Here is a 20,252-nt window from a genome sequence, read left to right on the forward strand (position 1 = left end):
CTCGGATTTTCCTTTTAGGTTTGATCCAGATCGCTTTGCTGATGAATCAGTGATGAAAGTGTTTTCTTCGCTTGGCTTTTCAGGCACGTGGGAATGCCCAGAACTGAGGTAAATGACAGTCAGCAGCGAGAAAGGAGAGATGCCGTTCTCGCCTGCTCAGAATTAGATGATCTCTCTTAACGAGAGCGAGCAATCTATGTAATTTTTAATGTTGGACTTTGAATCTCTAGTAACTTGTTGACTCTTCTGGACCAGGTTTGCATATGTGGTGACCACAGTGCTCGTGACCGTACTGGTGAGGAGACTGCGCCTGCTTGCCGTGGAGGGACACCTTTTTGAGATGAAGTATGAACTGGTCACATCTTTAAGGGAAGAAGCATGGGTCACTGTTTCCAAAAGATACTAGACATTTAGACATTTTAAGTCTTTGTTAAGTAGATGAAGGGAAAAGGCCTATTTAGAATATGTGCTGCGTCCTTTTACAAACCCAGTATCATTTTGTAATGTAAACACTATTCGTGCTTTGTAAAGTAAATTTGGATTTTTATATATCAAGATTTCTTAATGTATGATATACATTTATACTAATTACAACAATAAATTGACAGTTTTAATAGAAAAGTTTCATTATCTTTTAATTTGAATCATTTTCTAAGCCATTATTTTTAATCTTGATTTTCTTAGGTTGATCTCTCAAATAAATATATTATTAGTTGTTGTTTTTTTTAATTTTCGAGACAGGTTTTCTTTGTGTAGTCTTAGCTGATCTCAGAATTCACTCTGTAGACCAAGCTGACCTCAGCTCATAGAGATCCACCTGCCTCTGCCTCCTGAGTGCTGGGATTAAAGGTGTGCCCCACTACTGCCTGGCTCAAATGAATTATCTTAGAGGGAATTCTTTTGTGTGAGTTGGAGAATCACATTTTCTGACTATTCATAAAGAGAAACAATGTTACCTCTTTTTACATTTCTAATAAATCACCTTTCACTCTATTTGGGGACTATTTTTGTTTCCTGAGTATTAATTAGTGTGTCTTAATCATTTTAATTAGGTTTTAGTAATTTCCTAGACATTGTCTAGCGTCTGCTGTCCTTTCTCCTTGCTCATAAGCTTCCCCCCAAAGGCTTGCACATGGCTTAGCATTTCAAGCAGTTTAGCGTCATCTGGGAATTGCACGCTGCTTCTGAGTGTGCTTCAGAGCCTGCGCCCCTCCTCTGTGACACACTGAGGTGACGCTCGTTCCCTTTCGCTGGCAATCTCAAAGCACTATGTCAAACTCTGCTTCTCATGCAGAGATACGGAATTCCTAAGTTGGGCATTAATTACGATGCCATAGCAACACACAACACTTCAGTAAGAAAGAATTAAATGCTAGCCAGAAACCACAACCAAAGCAAGGTTGGAGAAGACAACAGACGGCAAAAGGAATTATAAGCCTTGGGCCTGGAGAGATGGCTCCGTGGTTAAGAGCATTAGCTGCTCTTCCAAAAGACCCGGGTTCAATTCCCAGCACCCACATGGCAGCTCACAACTGTCTTGTAGCTCCAGTTGCAGGGGATCTGGCATCCTCCCATGGACATACATGCAGGCAAAACACCAATGCACATAAAAATAAATAAATTGAAAAAAAATTGTAAGCTGTACGGTAGACAAGCATATTACAGGTGAAGGGTTCACACGGACTATTAAGGATCTGGGGACGTGGCTCCGTGGTAAAGCGCTTGCCTTTCATGTGTTGCCTTGAGTTCAATCCCCAGCACCTTGAAAACAAAATCAAAACAAAACATCCAGTAAGATGCATGGACAGAAGAACAGAAATGGCTGATGATTATCTGCAGCAGTGTTCAGTCATTAGTAAGCAGAGCGGTACTGAAGTTACTTAGGGAATATTTTAAGAATCATTCTCAATATACTTTAGCACTAATAAGTGTTGTTGGTTTGTTTTTGTTCTTTGGCTCTTTGGGGGGCCCGCCACCCAGCTCCCAAATAAATCACACACAGAGTCTTATTCTCACTTACAAATGCTCGGCCTTAGCTTGGCTTGTTTGTTGCCAGCTTTTCTTAGCTTTAAATTATCCCATCTACCTTTTGTCTCTGCTGTTCCTGTTTTCTTCTGTGTATCTTACTTTCACTCTTACTCTGTGATTGGTTGTGTGGCTGGGTGGCTGGTCCCTAGTGTCCTCCTCCTTCGGTTGCTCCTCCTTCCTTTTCTCATTCTGTTCATTCTCTCTGCCCACCAGCCCCACCCATCCTTTCTCCTGCCTCACTGTTGGCCATTCAGTTCTTTAACACAGCTTCACAGAGTTAAACAAATACAACATAAAAGAAGGCAACACATCTTTGCATCATTAAATAAATGTTCCACAGCACAAACAAATGTAACACATCTTAAAATAATGTTCTACAAATAAGTTTTATTTTCGATGCTTTATTGATAGCATTATGCTGTAGTTCATCTTTTGTCTTGTGCTATAATGATGAATTTCCTTTCTGCTCTTCTACTGAGCTGACACCCCAACCCCAGATTCTTTACCCAACCCCAGCTGCTGCTGCTTGTGTTTGTTTGTTTGTTTGTTTTAAGAAATCCTTTTTCTGGGTCTGCAAGATGGCTAAGCCAGTAAAAGCACCTGCCACCAAGACTGGTGACCTGTGTTTGATCCAAGTGAGACCCACATGATAGAACTGATGTCTACAAGCTGTCCTCTGACACAATGCACCCCCACACACAAACAAAGCAATTATACATTTACAAAAATTCCTTTTTCTTTGTAAGCATTTGTTTTTAGACAACTGTAGGAAGGATGCCAAAAAGATAGAGAAAGGGATTAATTGCAAACTGGCTATTTTTAACACCACTGAGTTTTTGTTTTTCAGGACAGGGTTTCTCTGTGTAGATCTGGCTGTTCAGGAACTTGCTCTGAAGACCAGGCTGGCCTCGAAGTCACAGAGATCCCCTTGCCTCTGCCTCCCAAGTGCTGGGGTCAGAGGTGTGCACCACCACACCTGGCTATACTACTGAATTTCATTTGTAATTTTCAAGAGTTATACACATGTTATAAAGCAAGTGGGTGTGCACATGCATACCCTGGTTATTGAGTTATACTATGATGTATTTGTTGATCAGATAATTGCAAGAACTATTTATGACCAATTAACATAGAATTTAATTGTTTCAGCCTGCCTCCCTTTTCTACGGATTACAGATGCATAATCAAGCTGTAGCATTTATTTCTAATGTACACACATTTAAATTATGAAATATATTCCAAAACTTTAAGTGAAATCTATTCTTGGTTATTACTATGTTGTTTCTAGAAGTTGTCAAATTATTAAATCTGGCCCCTCCCACCTTTGTTTCCTGTGGTTTGGGTTTTGTGTTGTCCAGGTTTAGTGAGTAGACTGGAAACTGGAAAAGTATTCCAGTTTGCAGTTGATATGTAAGCCAGGTGTCAGTGAGATCTGCTGAAATAAGGGTGATTTTTAAAGCAAGCGAGGCCTGCTAAGCAATGATCAAGGCAAAGATTGGGTCCCTGACTGAGCCAGAGGGGAGCCTGGCATAATTGCCAATAAATGAGGTGGTGTGGAATAACTAATGATCAGCGGTGTGGAAAATGGAGTGCAGAGGAGTCAGCTGAATGAGCCTGTTAGGCTCAGAGTTACACAGTTAACTTAAGGCATAACAAATTCTAGCATCTTTTTTTTTTTAATGGAAATTCTGGGGCTAGAAAAGTAGCCGCAGATGGTAAAATATTTGCCACGAAAGCATAAGAACATAATTCAATTCCCAGTACCCATGTAAGTCCGGTGTGGTGGTATTCCTGTGTAGTCACAGGCTGTGGAGGCACAGACAGGCTGATCCCTGGGACTTGCTGGCCAGCGAGCCTAGTCTAATCTGTGAGGGAGGCCAGTGAGAGACCCTGTCTCAAAAACCAGATGAATGATGACTTAGTAATAATAATACCTGCGATGTCCTCTGGCCTCCACAGACACCCAATGTGCGCGCGCACGCGCACACACGCGCACACACACACAAATAAAAATAGAAATACCAAAAGATAAAAAATGTAGTTCGGGTTGGGGATTTAGCTCAGTGGTAGAGCACTTGGCTAGCAATCGCAAGGCCCTGGGTTCGGTCTTCAGCTCTGAAAAAAAAAATGTAGCTCAATGAAAATACGTGGTTAGCATTTCTGAGGCTCTGGGGATGAACCCAGTACCAGATCCACAAGATATTTAGGTTTGATAATGTGAATAAATATTGTCTCTTGGTGCTTTCCTGGCCTCTTTGTCACTGGCAGCAAGATTCTTGCAGGACTCAAGTTACTTTGTCTTCACAAGGCTTTTTAACTGGTAATGAAGTGATATGGAAGATTGGTTCATGAGGCCCTGCGAGGGCCAGTGTTAACCCATAAGCCCATTTGCCCAAGGACAGATAACTTCCTGGCATGCTGGCGGCTGCTGTTTCTGGGAGATAACGAGTCACATGTTCTCACTCCCCTAAAATTTGGTTGACCCGACTGCATCGGATGTGTGGATCACGTGTAGCGGGAAGAACATGGGCCGGAAGTATGTCAGGATATACGCTTGACCGTGATTGGACATGATGGGAAATACTTATGGTTTACCTTTTTAAGCCTCTGCAAAATGTGACTTGTCATTTCCTGGGAACTCCAGAATGGTCCTGCCAGAAGTTTGCCTCAAATGTGGCTCAAACATTATGGAACTTGCCTTCTTCCCACAATCCTCAGGTTTAATCCCCTACCCTAGAGTTATTGACAGTTGACAGATGCGGAGGGAGTCATTTTCTTCAGTGTTTAATCACTGGTATGTTCCTCATGCTCCAGGGAAAGGGCCGGAGAGTCGCTGAGGAAAACCTTGGGCTCAAATAGTATGCAAAGACAAAGAGCGTTTATTCCAGCATGCGGGGTCACCACTTGTACAAAATGGCCACATGGGACCAAGGCCTGCAGGTCCTTTTAAGCATGGCTAGAGAAATCCTAGGAATAGCTGTTACATGAATACATTTATTTTTATTTTTATTTTTATTTTTCCGTATTTGGGCATCTTTGGGCAAGTCCAGGTCTGTTTCAGGAGGTTACAGGAAAGGTCCTTTTTTGGTCATTGCTTTGAGATACTGTGGGACGGACTCAGGCCTCGTACCTGCTCTCTCCCTCGTCCTCGTTGTCAGGGTGTTGGGAACCAAACTAGGGTCTTCTGGAAAAGTTCAAGGCCAGCCTGGCCTACCTAGTGAGACCCCGTCTCAGAGAAGAGAAAAACCCTATGGAGTCAAACCATTGCTTCACTTTTAGTATGAACAAGATGATCAGATTTAGTACCTTACCAAGGAAGGCAAGGGTGCATTAGGAGAACGGGAGAGCTTTATAGAGTAAGAGGGAAACATAGCTGAAAAATGGTTTCACTGTTAGCAGTATCAGCCATTCCTATGAATTGTTTAATTACACTGTTGCATTAGGTGTGTATAGTTATCACCATTGGTTGCTTATGTGGCAAGGTCGTCGGCTGATAGATAATTGACTTGAAAGCTTAACTGCATCTTCCAAGTATTTGATGGCATAGCCGGACCAAAATGGTAGAGACAGCCGCCTAGGTAGGACTTCTGGGAATGGCATAAAAGTAATAGGCTTTGCTCTTTGGATATTTGTCATGTAAGGTCTTTGGAAAATAGGTGCTTAAGCCTAGGCTGCTGTTACAGTCATGGGGGTTTTGTAAAGCTTTCAGAGTATAGATTCAAAAGGAATTTGAAAACAAGTTTTAAAATGTTCTTGATACAGAACCTTTGAGGGAGAAGCAAATGTGTTTTGAATGCTAAATTTACTTAGATTTAAAAATACATATCTCCTAGCAAAGTTGCCATGACAACCTTCCTTAATGTGTGTGTAAATTTTATGTCTGTCTCTCTGTGGTTTTCATCTTTTCCAACAGAGTCTAATCACAAGAATTGGGCACTGTGCTGTTTCTATACGGGTGGTACCCCGTGGAAATCATATCATTTTGGAAAATGTGAGTCCAGTGACAGGACAGTCCTGTGGCATGTGAGCCTGCCAGGATTAATAATGTCATCTTGTTCTTTCTCTCTGTCTCTCTCTCTCTTTCGTCATAACTGATCTGATTTCAAAGAAAAAAATTTGGTATTGGAGGAAACCCGTAGTTATGGTCTGCATTTCTGTTTATCCTTATCTAAGAGATTTCAGGAAAGTCCTAGAAAGTTTGGCCAATGGTGATGCGGCTTCCCTGAGACAGTCTAAGTGTGCTCTAGTTGATATCACAGGACAACTCTAAAGCACGGGTCCTTCACCGTGGCAGGCATGTGCCTTTTAGCTTCCTGGAATCATAATGAATCATAATGGACAAAGATGTTTTTTCTGTTGGAAAGTCTTCAGATTCTCCCCCCTGAAATTTTAATTATAAGTGCCATGAAATAGTCATCTGAGTCACTCTCTTATTCACACAGATCGATATATTTAACAGTTATCTGTAAGAAACATGCTATTCATTCCTGGAAGAAGGAAACGATATAGATGTGTTTTAAGTCTAGTTAAATCCACTTTTCCCTGCTATTAAGATATCAAGATTTCTCTGTGTTCGTTTATTTCCAAGAAGCTACATTGAGTGACTTTGACAAAACTCACAGACCTCTGGATTGAATGTGTTCTCTAAAAGTTCAAGCGTTACAAATTTAATTCCCTAATTCACAAGTTAATGTTTTTTTGAGGTAGGGTCTTTGGGATGTGCTCAGGACCAAATGACATCATAAGGGGAGCTGGGCTATAGTTTGGACAGAAGAGCCATGTGCTCAAAGCTGTGTGCTGACATAGTAGCTCTGGAAGGTGGTAGAAACTATATGAGAAGCCTCTGGTTGTTCCCCTGAGGGTGAAGATGAGACAGCCGGAACTTCCTAGTTCCCCTTTCTGCTCGGTTCCCAAGGTAAGTGATTTCCTCTGCCATATGCTCCTGCCATGCTGGGTTGTCCTTGGCAAAGACCTAACAACTAAGACCCCTTGATCTTGTACCCCTTTTCTCTTTGTAAGTGAATTGCCTCAGTACTTTATCACAGTCAAGTGGAGCTAATAGGATCCTGGGGTGGGACTGGTGGATTTGTAAGAGAGGCTTGAGATAGCGTGTTTTCTCTGACTCACCATCTGTGGTACAGCCGGGAGCATGCGCCAAGCTCTTAGACCAGCTAGCCCTCAGACTGGCTGGCAAACAGCCCTTCATCTCTTGTAAATGACCCAGTGCGTAACAGTTAACAACAGTAACAGAAAACAGACTAAATAATAAGCAATTGTCTTATTCTTATCTACCTTGTACTATAGAGGTGAGACATCATTACCACAATATCTAACTAGCAGTTGGCCCCAAATATAACTAATCGGTGTTATCAGTAAAAACCCAGAGTTTATCAGATATCAGGGTAAAAGCTGAAAGATCAGAGAAGCAAAGGAATAGCCATAGTCACCTTTGACCTCTCCAACTCCTCTCCTGTCTCTGCCCTGCCTTATCACTTCCCCTCTCTGCCCAGCCATATCATTTCCTGTCTCCTGTCTGTACAGACCTCCAGACCTCTATGGTTAATTAATGGCTAGATCTGCCCTCTGATATTCGCTCAGGCTTTATTTGTCAGAACACAAACAAAATATCATAACTTCATTGTTTGTATATTATCAAAGTGGACACAAAGCAGATTATCAATAAAAAAAAAAGTTAGTGTAGGGCTGGTGGCAGAGGTTGAAGTCATGTACTGTAGGTCAATTTATACTTGATATACAATTTTTTTTTTTTTTTTTTTTTTTAGACAGGGTTTCTCTGTTTAGCCCTGGCTGTCTTGGAACTTACTCTGTAGACCAGGCTGGCCTCAACCTCAAGGATTCACCTGCTTCTGCCTCCTGAGTCGGGGGATCAAAGGTGTGTGCCACCCTCCTCCTAGGCCTGATACTCGAGTTTTAATGCTACTAATACATCGGGAAAACTGATACCTTTCAAACTCACGGCATTATTACATAAAGGTCTTTGCCATCATGGCGATTCATGTTATTACATGAAGGTCATTGACATTTTCAGTAAAAAACCTAATTTAAGACAATACAATTTGCTGATTTTTGAATTATATGATTTTCTATACTGTGTGTTTGCAAGAGCCACAGGAAGGGGAAATGAGTGATAAGTACAATCTCTAGCAATGTAGGCTTTTTAGTAGTTTGGTATTTTCAGCAATTAAATAGCCTTGAACTTGAAACCCAATTTCAGATGATAAAGCTTTCTAGAAATGCCAAGAGCAGACTCTGGGGCCTTTGCTTTTGCGCACACACAGAAACTTCTTTTCTTCAAAGATTAACTTGTTTAGTAGGCACTGAGGGTTAAGTTTTTTTTTTTTTTTTTTCTTTCCCTTTCTTTTGGGTTTATTTTTGTTTGCCGTGGTGGGAGGGTACTCAGAACCTTATGCGTGTTAGGTAAGCATGTTACCGCTGGGCTACTACCATACCCCTACTTCCTAAATGTATTGTTTTGTTTTTCTTTTGGTGTTTCGAGACAGGGTTTCCTGTGTAGCTGTGGCTATATAGAGGCCAGGCTGGCCTCGAACTCACAAAGATCCTCCTGCCTCTGCCTCCCGAGTGCTGGGACTAAAGGCGTGCGCCACCACCGCCCGGCAAAAATTCCTGTTTTACCATAACAATTTATCTGAAAAACTTTTAAAACGAGTAATTTCCATTACGTCCATTGACTTAAACCAGTGTGGGCAACTGGTGAGGATTTTCAAAAGGTATGCAATCTGGTCCTAGACCCTAATAACTGTTGAGTCTTTTATAGGTTTTTGTGTTTGTTTTCTTTTTTTTTTTAAATTTTTTAAAAATTTATTTAATCAGTTTTGGTGGCAGCAAAATGTATGACTACATCCTTGGGCCCTCAGGCTTCTGAGCGTTAAAGGGTGTATGCATGCTAGTCAGTGCTCGACCACTGAGCTCCAATCCGACTTCTGATTCATTTAGATAAGGAATCAAAGAACCAAGGAGCTGTCACACATCAGAGAAAGCACAGGTTCCCCTTGGCGATTTGAAGACTCCTTCCCCAGGAAATTTGGTTTTTTTTGGAACAATTGCTAGGCAGCATTTGAAAGAATGCTGGGGGGTGGGGTGGGTGGCGGGGAGAGTAAGGCAGGATCCTGAGTGCTTGATCTGGTAGACTTCGTGAAGGGAGACTTGAAAAGAAGCCGCATCTGGTGGTGAAGGAAAATTGAAGGAAACAGAGACTGGCTGGCTGATTAGAATTGCAGTCTTGAGGAGACTGGAATACTGCAGGTCCAGAGGCTAATTCTCTTATCTTGGGCTAAACTCTGGACCTGCAAAAAGCCAGTCTTTGCACGGCTCCCTCCGGTGTTGGAACCAATGTCTCGTGACAATAGATAAAAAAAAAAAACTTTTAGTATTTATTAATTTAGCAGGCCACTAGCTTCAACCAATCCAAAAGTTAAGAATGTCGTCAGATAGCATCCTGAGCTTAGAGAGGGGCTCCCCCATTCTTGATACATTGGCCTCTCTGATATACCCACCAGTGTATTTTAAATTTGCTTCTTTAATGTGCATTTAGTGTTTGGCCTGCATGTCCCCAGGAACTAGAGTTACAGACGATTGTGAGCCGCTATGTGGGTGCTGGGGATAGAACCTGGGTCCTCTGGAAGAGCAGCCGATGCTCTTAACTGATGAGCCATCCCTCTAGTCCCTTGACTTATGACTTTTATTCTTTAAAACTATAAAAATGTGATGGAACTGCTTCCATGTTGGAACATGAGATTTGGGTAACCCAAGACTGTGTTCCTTGGCCACAGCCACTTAAAATGGCTCCAGAACAAACCATCTCTTATTCCCTTTAAGATGAGAGCTATGATTTTTACATTAACAAATTATTCAAAAAATTCTTATTTATGTGTTTCTATGTGAGTGTATGTCACATGCATGCAAGGTCCGGTGGATGCCAGAGCAGAGTGTTGGACCTCCTGGAGCTAGAGTTAACAGGTGATTGTGAGCAAGCAGCAGGACGTGGCTGTTGGGAACCAAACTGGTTTTCTGGAGACAATATGTGCTCTAACTGCTGAGCCATCTCTCCAGGCTGATCAACACAGTTTTTTTGATCTATTGAAGTTTGTATGAGTCGGTTTGTTTTCCTCATCTGTTTGTACCTCATTTCCTGAAGCAAGTGTATGTGACATTTACATAAATATCCCTTATGCACTCTAGGTTTCTCTTCCCCGACCCCCACATTACATGCAATGCTGCTGAGCTACAAACCCCAGCTCTCCCTTTTGTTTTTAACAAGCTTCTCACACTTCGAGAACATTCACACTAACATTCACACTAAGATAGGTGTTTAAAGTGGTCAAGAACAGATCCATCTGGACCACATCAACATTTAAAAATACTGTTTTGGGCTCTGGAACAAAAGCTCACACATATTGGTCAAGTATTTATCATAAAGCTAATGTTACCACACAGGGCTTACTCCACAAATGTGTGATGGCATGCATTTGATTTTTTTTTTTTTTAAGGAATGTATAATCGTTTCCTCATCATCTGAAAATTGATTGTAGAAGGGCCATAAAAGGTTGAAATCACAAATCCTAAACTATCCTCTAAGATGTTAACCTTTGCATTTTCTACAGAACAATTAAAGGTCGTGGCCTCAGTATCTCAGATGCCTGTTTTATCTCCCCCCCCCCCCAAGTTTGCGACATGTGGGGTAATCATATTTATGAAAAAAAGATTTGACATCTGGATGACAAGGAAGATCAGAATGAACTACCTTGAATTTTTGTAGTACTAAACGTTTTTCAGTGTGCGTTTATTTCATTTTGTCCATGCCACAACCACGTGAATAATCAAAAGAGTATCTGCAAAACCACCGTCGAAAATTGGAAAAAAGTCAAGAGCGGAGGAGAACCAGGCAGGGCTACCACAGCATATACTTGTAATTTCAGCTAGCCTGGTCTACATGGGGGAGACCTTGCATAAAAGAGGACAGAGGGGAGGCAGGGAATACGGATGAATGAATGAACGAATGATGAATAGATCTGGGATTAGGTAACTGCAATTTACTTTGTAAAGGAGAGGATGAGGTCCAAGGGGGCACGCAGAGCTGCTACCTGGAAGTTCGGGGGCTGAGGCTGCTCTGAGACAGAGGCTGCGAAGAGACTGTGCCCTCCCGGGGCCTCCGGAGGGGCCTGGGGAGCTTCCTCAGGAGGATGACCTCCCCAGGGCTCCGGCCTGGGGTGCAGCGCCCAGGGAAGGGGTGGGGGCGGCGGTGCATTCCCGCCCGGCTAACAAAGGCAGCAGCAGCAGCAGCAGCAGCAGCAGCAGCAGCCCAGGGGCTTCCAGGGCCGGGGAAACCCGCGCGGGGCCCAAGGGTTAACTGGGGGGGGGGGGGGGGGGACGGGGAGGGAGCCCGGCTCGCGCGCGCATCCCGGCCCCCCGCCTCCCGTCGCTAGGAGACGCCGGAAGTGGGGGAGGGGCGGCGCGGGTGGGAATCTTTTTTCGGGCGCTCGGAGCGGGCGGGGGGGGGGGACGACGGAGGGCGGGGAGCGCGCGTGCGCGCGTGCGCGTGTGCGCGCGCTCCGCCCCGCTCCGCTCGCCCGCCCGCCCGCCCGTCGCCGCGGTGACCGTCCTCGCGGCCCGCCGGCTCGCGCCCCGCCTCCGTCCCCGCCGCCCCCTCTCCTCTCCTCTCCTCCCTCCCTCCCCACCACCCCAGCCGCGCGCTTGAGAAGAGGAGAGGAGGGAGGGGGAGAGTGCCGCCGCCGCCGCCGCCGCAGCAGCAGCTCGCTCCTCCCGGTTCCCGCCGCCGCCGCCGCCGCGGCCGCCGCCGCTCCTCCTCTCCCCGGGGCGTCGCGGCCGCTGCCTCCTGCGGGCTGTATGAGGAGGAGGAGGAGGAGGAGGCGGCGGCGGAGGATGTGAAGATGGCGGAGCTGCAGATGCTGCTGGAGGAGGAAATCCCGGGGGGCCGCCGGGCCCTCTTCGACAGCTACACGAATCTGGAGCGGGTGGCCGACTACTGCGAGAACAACTACATCCAGGTGCGACGCGTCCCTCCCCGCCACCCACCACCCACCCCTGCCCCGGTGCCCCCTCCGGCCTCTCCGGCCTCCCCGGCGCGCCGGGTCGCGGGGGTGTGCGGGGCCAGCCGGCGAGCCGAGGAGGCCGCGCGCGGGCCGGGCTCGGCCCCGGGTGGGGACGGACCGCGGCCGAGGGCGGCGGCTGCAGGAAGCGGGGTCCGGTCGGACGTCCCTCCCCTACCCCCGGAGCCCCGTGCGGGGTCTCAGCGCTTCCCCCGTCCCTGCCCCGCCGGCCCCGGCCCCTGCCCCGCCGGCCCCGGCCCCTGCCCCGCCGCCCCCGCACTCGCCCGTCAGGGTTCCGGATGGCAAGGGAGGTGGAGGCTGGCGTTCTGTGGATAACGGAATCCTGCTCAGCTGGCAGCGTTGTGTGGGCTAGAGGCATGGGCTGCCTGCCTCCTTCCTGCCCCAGTCTGAGGAGGGTTTTAAGGGGTCCTGTTCCTGCAAAGTGAATTGCTTCAGTTTTTCCCCTTCCCTTCAAAGCCCCCCTGAAGACAAAACAAAAATTCTTTAACCCTTAAGTTTAAATTTTTATTTATTTATTTATTTTTCTAGGTTGTAAAGGGGACCTGGTGGGATGGCTCTTATTACAAGTTAATGCCATTTCTCTCCCTCTGGGGAATGGGAAACTGCCTGATACTGAGCTGCTTTTTCTCCCCAATCCCCGCTAGGATAGGTAATTTCCCTATGGGAAGAAGAACTATGACTATTTTTCACAAAGAATTAGGAAAATGAACCGCATGGTTTAGTTTTTTTCCCCCATGATGATTGGTTTGGCGCCGGGGACTCATAGTGGGTGTGTGTGTGTAGGAAGGTGAGAAGGTGGGGGGAAGGCCTGAGCGAGATGAGAACCAGCTGGTCATGGAGAAATGTGCAAATCTTATGGATTAAAACAGCGCTTTAAAGACGAACTCATGGTTTGCAAATCCAGCATTTATTGTTTTCCGTTGGGGCATATACTGGATAACAGGTTCTGCCTCCATTTTTTTCCACTCTGATTTAAATTTTCTGGATAAAGTGGAAGTGGGAGCAGGTGTTAAACTGTTACCCGTTTTTTTTTTTTTTTTTTTTTTTTTTTTTTTTTTTTTTTTTTTTTTTTTTAATGTTCTGCTCCGATCTCAGCAGATATCCTTAAAACCAGTTACATTGGGAAGCATTCTCAGTTCTTAGTGTGAATTATGTATTTAAAATACTATAATTTATAGGTTAAGTTTTCTGAGGACCACATGGTTAATCAAAGATAATGCCCTTAGATTTTGTTTGATTGTACATGTTCGGAGCTCTGTTACTGTGTTGCAAACATTCGTCTTGGAGAATGAATCGGACGTGAGGGAATCCTTTTCCCTTCAAAGAAGCTGTTGAAAGTGTATGTTCAGAAGGAAGAAAGTGTGACTAGGGTTAAAGATGGATTTCAAAACCAAACCCTCACAAATGTCTGTCTGTTAGATGCTTTGCTAACACAGAGCTGTGTAGGAATGATTAAAAGGTTTTCTTGCTTAATTTCACCAGTCTTCTTTGGCCCAGAACTGTTGATGGTGCGTGCCTGAAGTCTCCAGGGGTTTATAATGTAGTTTAAGAGGCTGATCTGTGAACGAATTAAATCCATCCTTATACCATATCCCATCAACCCTCCTTGTTGGAGGGTCCTACATTGGTGGTTCAATCAACTGATGATTGGAAATATTTGAAACTATTTCCTCTGTATAAATGCAGACAGACCTTTTTCCTGTCAATCTCTAAATGATACAGTATAACAGTTACTTACATGGCATTTACATTTTATTAGGTATTATATAAAGTATAGGGGAGGATGTGATAGGTAACATGTAAATATTATGCAGTTTTATGTAAAGGACTTGAGTATCCAAAGATGTTGGGATGGAGGGTGTGATGGGTGCGGTATGTGGGCTGGATACCGAGTTAATTTATACTTCGTAGTGGATTGTGGGTAGGAAGGCTATGGTTATTTCCAGGGATTCACAGCTGCTAGGAGAGGCAAAAGCTAAAAGACTAAAAGACTAATTCTGTTGCCGTGTGTAGCATCTTATGGGAAAGTGTCATCTGTCAGAAGAGAAATTGGGGATGGAAAAGTGATTGGATTGCAGTGTGGCCAACTAGTAAGAAACAGGGTTGTCTGTCTTTGAAAGATGAATGTTGACTATACTTACATGTGAAAGATGAGCATTGTCTTCAATTTTATAATTATAATTATTCTAGCTGAAAGAAGAGTGTCAAAGTTGGCATGTTATTTGTTTACTTGTTCATTGTCTTATGTGTGTAAGAATACACTCTACTCCTGAATTATACTCAGCCCACTGTAAAAGTATAAATACTGATTTCCTAGAAATGGATCTTGAATTTTGAACCACCTATCTTCTTGATTTAGCATCTGATGTAGAGTTTACACTTTAATTCCTTAGGTTACCCTCTATTTCGGGGCTCACTGGATTTCTTACTGCTGTACTCTCCCAGGACGATACTTACATGATAACTAGAACTGGTGATAGTTGATTTGTGCTGAGCCAGCTGGACATAGGACCAAAGGACTGACCAGCAGGGGTCCTGATGTGTCTGTGACCCTATGTCACATGAAAGTTAATTGGCAGGACCACTGAGCAAACGGTCTGTTCACCTTTTTATGCCATTGTGTCTTAGCTTCTAGCTCTAGTCAACTAACTCAACACTCATTTCAGTGTATTGAAATTAACTTTTAAGGCAGAACAAAGTATGTTGATCATATATAATTGTTGTTATTTGGTGTTAAATATCTGGTTTTATGTCTAGGAAGTAAAATAGGCAAATAAAAATACATTAATAGGGCTGGGTGGTGGTGGCACACACCTTTAATCCCAGCACTTTGGAGGCGGAGGCAGAGGCTGGCGGATCTCTGAGGCTAGCCTGGTCTACAGGGTGAGTTCCAGGACAGCTGGAACTACACACAGAGAAACCCTGTCTGGAAAAACGACAACAAAATTACACTAATTGTAAATTATAATTTGTTTGAGATTTGAGCAAAAGGAAAGGAAATAATTGTGTTGTCTTAAGTACTTGTAGTCTTTTAAAATGTTTCTTAGCAAATTATGTTTGCTGTATACCAGGGGGCATTAGGAGAGGTCAGATAGTGGCTATAGTTACTTACACACACAAATGTAAAGTTATTTTCTAGGATATAATGAAGTTAATATTGAAATTTTAAATGTTATTAATAAAATATTAAAGAGTTTTATGTTATCAGCTTCTAGGAAACAGGAAAAATTGTTTTCTTTTCCTTCCTTCCTCTTTTTTTTTTCCCCCTTTGAGACAGGGTTTCTATGTGTAACGGCTCTAGCTGTCCTGGAACTCATAGAGATCCTCCTGTCCCTGCCTCCGCCTCCTGAGTGCTGAGATTAAAGGCATGCACAACTGTGCCTGGCAAAAAGTTGTTTTTCTAAAGTGTGATGATAAAAATTATGACTGTAGTTTGCTAGTACTTGTAAGGTTGATTTATTGTTTGTTTCTTGAGACTGGGTTCCTCTACATTGCCCATGCCTGACCTGACCTTGTGCTCTCCCTGCCTTTGGGTGCTGAGTGCAGATGCTGCCTCCCCTGCTTGGCTTGCTTGTTATTTCTTGCTACTGAAAATGACTTGGTGGGGGCTGATGTACTTGCTGTACAACCAACCTAGTGTGAGGACTGGGGCTCACACCCTAGTCCCTTGTTAGTACTGGGTGGGCATTGTGGTTGTCTGCAGTTCCAGCCAGCTAACTAGATACACTCAGCATATTGACCAGCTCTGGGTCAGTTGAGAGAGACCCTACCTCAGTGAAGAAGGTGTGGCGTTTACACACAAAAGTAAAGAAAGTACCGAGTTAATTTAGTACAGATTCTGCTGCCATACATCTAATACCTTGGTTTCTTTTCTTCGTTTATTATGTAAACATGGGAAATGTTCAGGGGCACCCCCCCACACACACCCTTCTTTCTCAAAAGTGTTTTTCTTTTTCTTTTTTTTTTTTTGAGACAGGGTTTCTCTGTGTAGTTTTGGTGCCTGTCCTGGAACTCGTTCTGTAGACCAGGCTGACCTTGAACTCACAGCTGCCTGCCTCTGCCTCCTGAGTGCTGGGATCAAAGGCATGAGCCACCACTGCCTGGCTAAAAAAATTTTTTAAGAGACAAAGTCTGTCTTTTTTTTTTTTTTTTTTCGAGACAGGGTTTCTCTGTGTAGCCCTGGCTATCCTGGCACTCACTCTGTAGATCAGGCTGGACTCGAACTCACGCTCCCAAGTGCTGGGATTAAAGGCTTGTGCCACTCACTATTCCCAGCTTGTCTTATCTTAACTGGCCTTAAACTTGCAGTGTAGCTAAGGATGACATTGAACTTCTGATCCTCCTGCCTCTGCCTCCCAAGTATTGGGACTATGGGCATGCACCACTACCTACAGTTATGTATGGTGTTGTGGACCGGAGGTTTTTGTATCTACACAAGCACTTCAGTTAAGCTGTGTCCCTGGTCCAAAATTTTTTTTTTTTTTTTTTGATTAACTTGAAACTAAGACATTTTAAAAGAACTTTGTGAATCACTTAATGTTTTAAATAAGTTTGTTGCTTTCCTACAATAAATCTGAAAAATCAGTGTGTCCATCTTTACAATTTTTAGTTTAAAAAAAGTTAGTTTGTTTTATGTGATAATTCATATAGGTAGGTAGAAAATCATATATATGTATATGTATTAAGGACAGTCATCCTATGAGATTGATTTATTTGGAACAAAAATTGAGAGGCTACCTTAATTTTTTTGAAATATTTCTTTTTTAAACAAAAGAAAACATTTCACTAATAGCTTTCTCTGTTTTCTCTTTGTCAACATAGACACTGCTATAATTCATTAAAAACAACATGAAACATTTGTAAGGTGGTAAAATATAGTTCATTATCAAAGAGTCTCATAAAAAGGTAATTAGTAAAATGATGCAAAGATTTTTTTTTTTTGAGACAAGATTTTATATGTAGCAATAACTGGCTTAGAACTCACTCTGTAGACCAGGCTGTCCTTAAACTCACAGAAATTCTCCTGCCTCTGCTTCTCTAAAAGCCTGAGCCACCATTCCTGGCAAAGATGAACATTTTTAGCTTAATGAATGCCATTAGAATGCATGCTTAGTTTGAAAAATTAGTATAAAGTGGCTAGATATTAAAGGAATTACAAATTACCCAGTTATCTTTAATACATATCTGGCATTTATATTCCTAGTATTTTTGGTAAATGATGCTACATATTTGTAGAGAAATGGATTTAGAGTCAATATTACCTTTTAAACTTTTGAGAACGATTTTTTTCTTTCTTCTGAGAAGACATTTTGTGAGACAGAATCTTGCAGTGTAGCCAGACAGGCCTCCACCTCTGAGTGTTTTCTACTGTAGCCTGGCTTCTGTGGGCCGCAGCCTCCTTCTGTGGGCCAGATTTACAGGTATGTGTCACAGTGCCCAGCTGAGAAACACTTAACAACACTAATGCCAGGACTACCTTTCTTTTCTGGTTGTCCCAGTATTTACGGAATGAGTTTGTGCTTGTGGTTTGAGTTCACAAATGGAGCACCTTAAATACTTAAAAATACAGGCTGAGTGTTGTGGTGCATATCTTTGATTCAAGCACTCAGGAGCAGGGGCAGGTTGATCTTGGTTCAAGGCCAGCCTGGTCTATGTAGTGAGTTCCAGGCAGCCCAGGCTACATAGTGAGACCCTGTCTCAAAAAACAGAAACACAGACAAAAAGTATTTAAGATTGCATGAAGAAGGAAGTCATTGCGAGTAGACGTTTGAATCCTGATAGTTAGAGCCTTCTCTTTGAGTTTTGTCTTTGGCTTCCACTGGGAGGAATGAACTGACTAGGCAGACACTAGCATGCTGCTCAGCCTCTGAGAAAGTAATCCTGATTTCCAGGAGAAACATCTTGGTGAATGTGTTTTCAGTGACAGACCTGTCATTATTAATACCTTTGACAAGACTGTCAGAATAGACTACATTGTACTCTGAGCACCTTGCTCTTTTAAAAATGTTGTTTGTGTATACCCTGTGTTTTCTTGCTACAGAATTTCATTCAGTAGCTTTGTAATTTATGTTGATACAGGGCTTTTTGCTGTATCTTGTTTGACCTTTTCTTGAAGTACTGACCACTACAAACTGCCCCTTTGCCCAAACAATGAAAACCTTTATGTTTACTGTTTCTTTTCTGTGATAGGACTAAAGTATGAATGTGTGATAGTTTTCCTTTATCCAGAGTCCTTTTTCTCCTAGAAAGTAGTTACAGGTGAAATTGTTTTACTTATTCATAGACTATGTAATGTAGATAGTTTTGAGCATACGCTGTTTTGACTTTTTTTTTGGAGCTGAGGACCGAACCCAGGGCCTTCTTGTGCTTGCTAGGCAAGTGCTCAACCACTGAGCTAAATGCCCAACCCCTTGACTTTCTTTTAAAATTCAGGAAACTCTGGTAGTGAGTGTAAGTGTAGTGTAGTCTTTTTGTAGATGGATAAGAATTAAGCTATTTGAATTCTTAAAATGCTTTTTTATAATTAAATTTTTATGGGACTAGTTTGTAGTTTGGATTCGTGAAATAGTATGTAAAATTATGCTTTTTTATATTTCATAAAGTGCTTTGAAATACTCTTTAATTTTGTGTTTCCCCTTCCAATATAAACCTTCCAGAGGATGGAATCACATCCTAAGTGTTTTTATATCTCCCTTACCTACTTACTGAGCCCTTGCGTGTAATGGTGTGGTCATTTTGCAAGGAAAAAGTTTTAGCTTTTATTTATTTTTAGCAGCTAGTATGCATTGATACAGATATACAGGGTAACAAGAAACAGTTTTGTTTTGAATCATTTACAGCTAGTCAAGTTTATTGAGGTTCATACACATTAGCATAAATCACCCTTTGGGGGTATGAATTACTTTTATATATGGATTACTTTGGGGCTGGAGAGATGGTGCAGTGGTTAAGAGCACTTGTTGCTCTTGCAGAGGACCCAGGTTCAGTTCCCAGGACCCACAGGGTGGCTCACAACCATGTCTAACTCCTGTTCCAGGGCAGCTAATGCCCTCTTCTGGCTTCTACAGGCACCAGGAATGCATGTGGCACACATACATACATTCAGGCAAAATATTCCACATAAATCCCCCCAAAATGAATTTTGATGAACTGTTACAGAGTCAGACTCTGGGGGTGTAGCTCAGTGGAAATGTACCTATTTTAATAAATATGGCTCTGGTTTCAAGTCCTAGCACAGCAAAAACAAAAACAAAAACAAAACAACCAGCCAAAGGACAACCTGTCATATTGTCATATTCTTATTACCTCCATTACACACAAGCTTTCTTTTCTTTTGCCCCCCCCCCCCCCCCCCCGCCCACATATGTAGACTTGGGTGTAGACCAGGCTGGCCTCAAACTCAGACATCTGCCTGCCTCTGCCTCCCGAGTGCTGGGGTTAAAAGTGTGCACCACAACTGCCCTGTACAAGTTCTTTATACCTTTTGTATTCAGTCCTTCCTTTCATTTCCAACCTTTGGCAAACACAGCGTTTTCTCTCCTTATAGTTTTTGCCTTTCCCATAATGCCTTCTAAACTGATGATTTAGTCTTTCATGTTTGAGTTCCTATACTTAACATACTGTATTTGACTATCAATGCTGTGTCGTCTGTTTTGTTGACAGGTGGTATTTGCAGTATATGGAAGAATTAGAGTTTATTGACTCCTTTATTTCTGGACTGTTTCTAGCTTTATCCAGTGATCAATACTGCTTTGCCCATTTGCCTACAGGTGCCTCTTGAGTAAATGTGAGTGAATGGCTCCTTCCATCATTCCATTCTGGGGAAGTTAAATGTGGGGCAGATCTCTTGTGTTCCCTCGGTACTGTGAGATTCGAGGGCTGTGGGAAGCTGCCACAGCCTTTTCTCATTCACTTTCTGGTCTAACAAGAAGGCTGTCAGTTTTCTGTTCTGCCTGGTTGTGATGGAGCAAGGCTTTCTGCTTACACTCCTGTTCAGTGCAGCCATGGCTATGAAATCTCACCTGTAGGATGGCATTAGTTCCTCACAAGTACCTGTCATCCATGCTGTAGATCTGTGGGTCTTTTTTTCTTGACTTTGTACAAGACTTGACTCTT

At 43.1% G+C, this 20,252-nt stretch overlaps 2 protein-coding genes across 27 annotated transcripts in view; both read left to right on the forward strand.

The window, feature by feature from the left end:
• The window catches only part of LOC118573433 (cytochrome P450 20A1), a 41,016-nt gene extending 40,277 nt beyond the window's left edge, over nt 1-739 (forward strand). The window contains exons 12-13 of the mRNA XM_036173726.1: nt 19-108; nt 256-739. Of these exons, the coding sequence (XP_036029619.1) occupies nt 19-108; nt 256-406 (241 nt within the window). The 3' untranslated portion in view covers nt 407-739. The remainder of the gene's footprint in view (nt 1-18; nt 109-255) is intronic.
• Nucleotides 740-11,763: 11,024 nt separating this feature from the next.
• The window catches only part of Abi2 (abl interactor 2), an 83,049-nt gene continuing 74,560 nt past the window's right edge, over nt 11,764-20,252 (forward strand). For all 26 annotated transcript variants that reach the window (XM_036173408.1, XM_036173411.1, XM_036173426.1 and 23 more), the window contains exon 1: nt 11,764-12,074. In XM_036173408.1, coding sequence (XP_036029301.1) covers nt 11,958-12,074 — 117 coding nt within the window. In that variant the 5' untranslated portion in view covers nt 11,764-11,957. The remainder of the gene's footprint in view (nt 12,075-20,252) is intronic.

This window comes from Onychomys torridus, chromosome 23, assembly GCF_903995425.1.
Source record: "Onychomys torridus chromosome 23, mOncTor1.1, whole genome shotgun sequence".
Taxonomy (NCBI): Eukaryota; Metazoa; Chordata; class Mammalia; order Rodentia; family Cricetidae; genus Onychomys; species Onychomys torridus.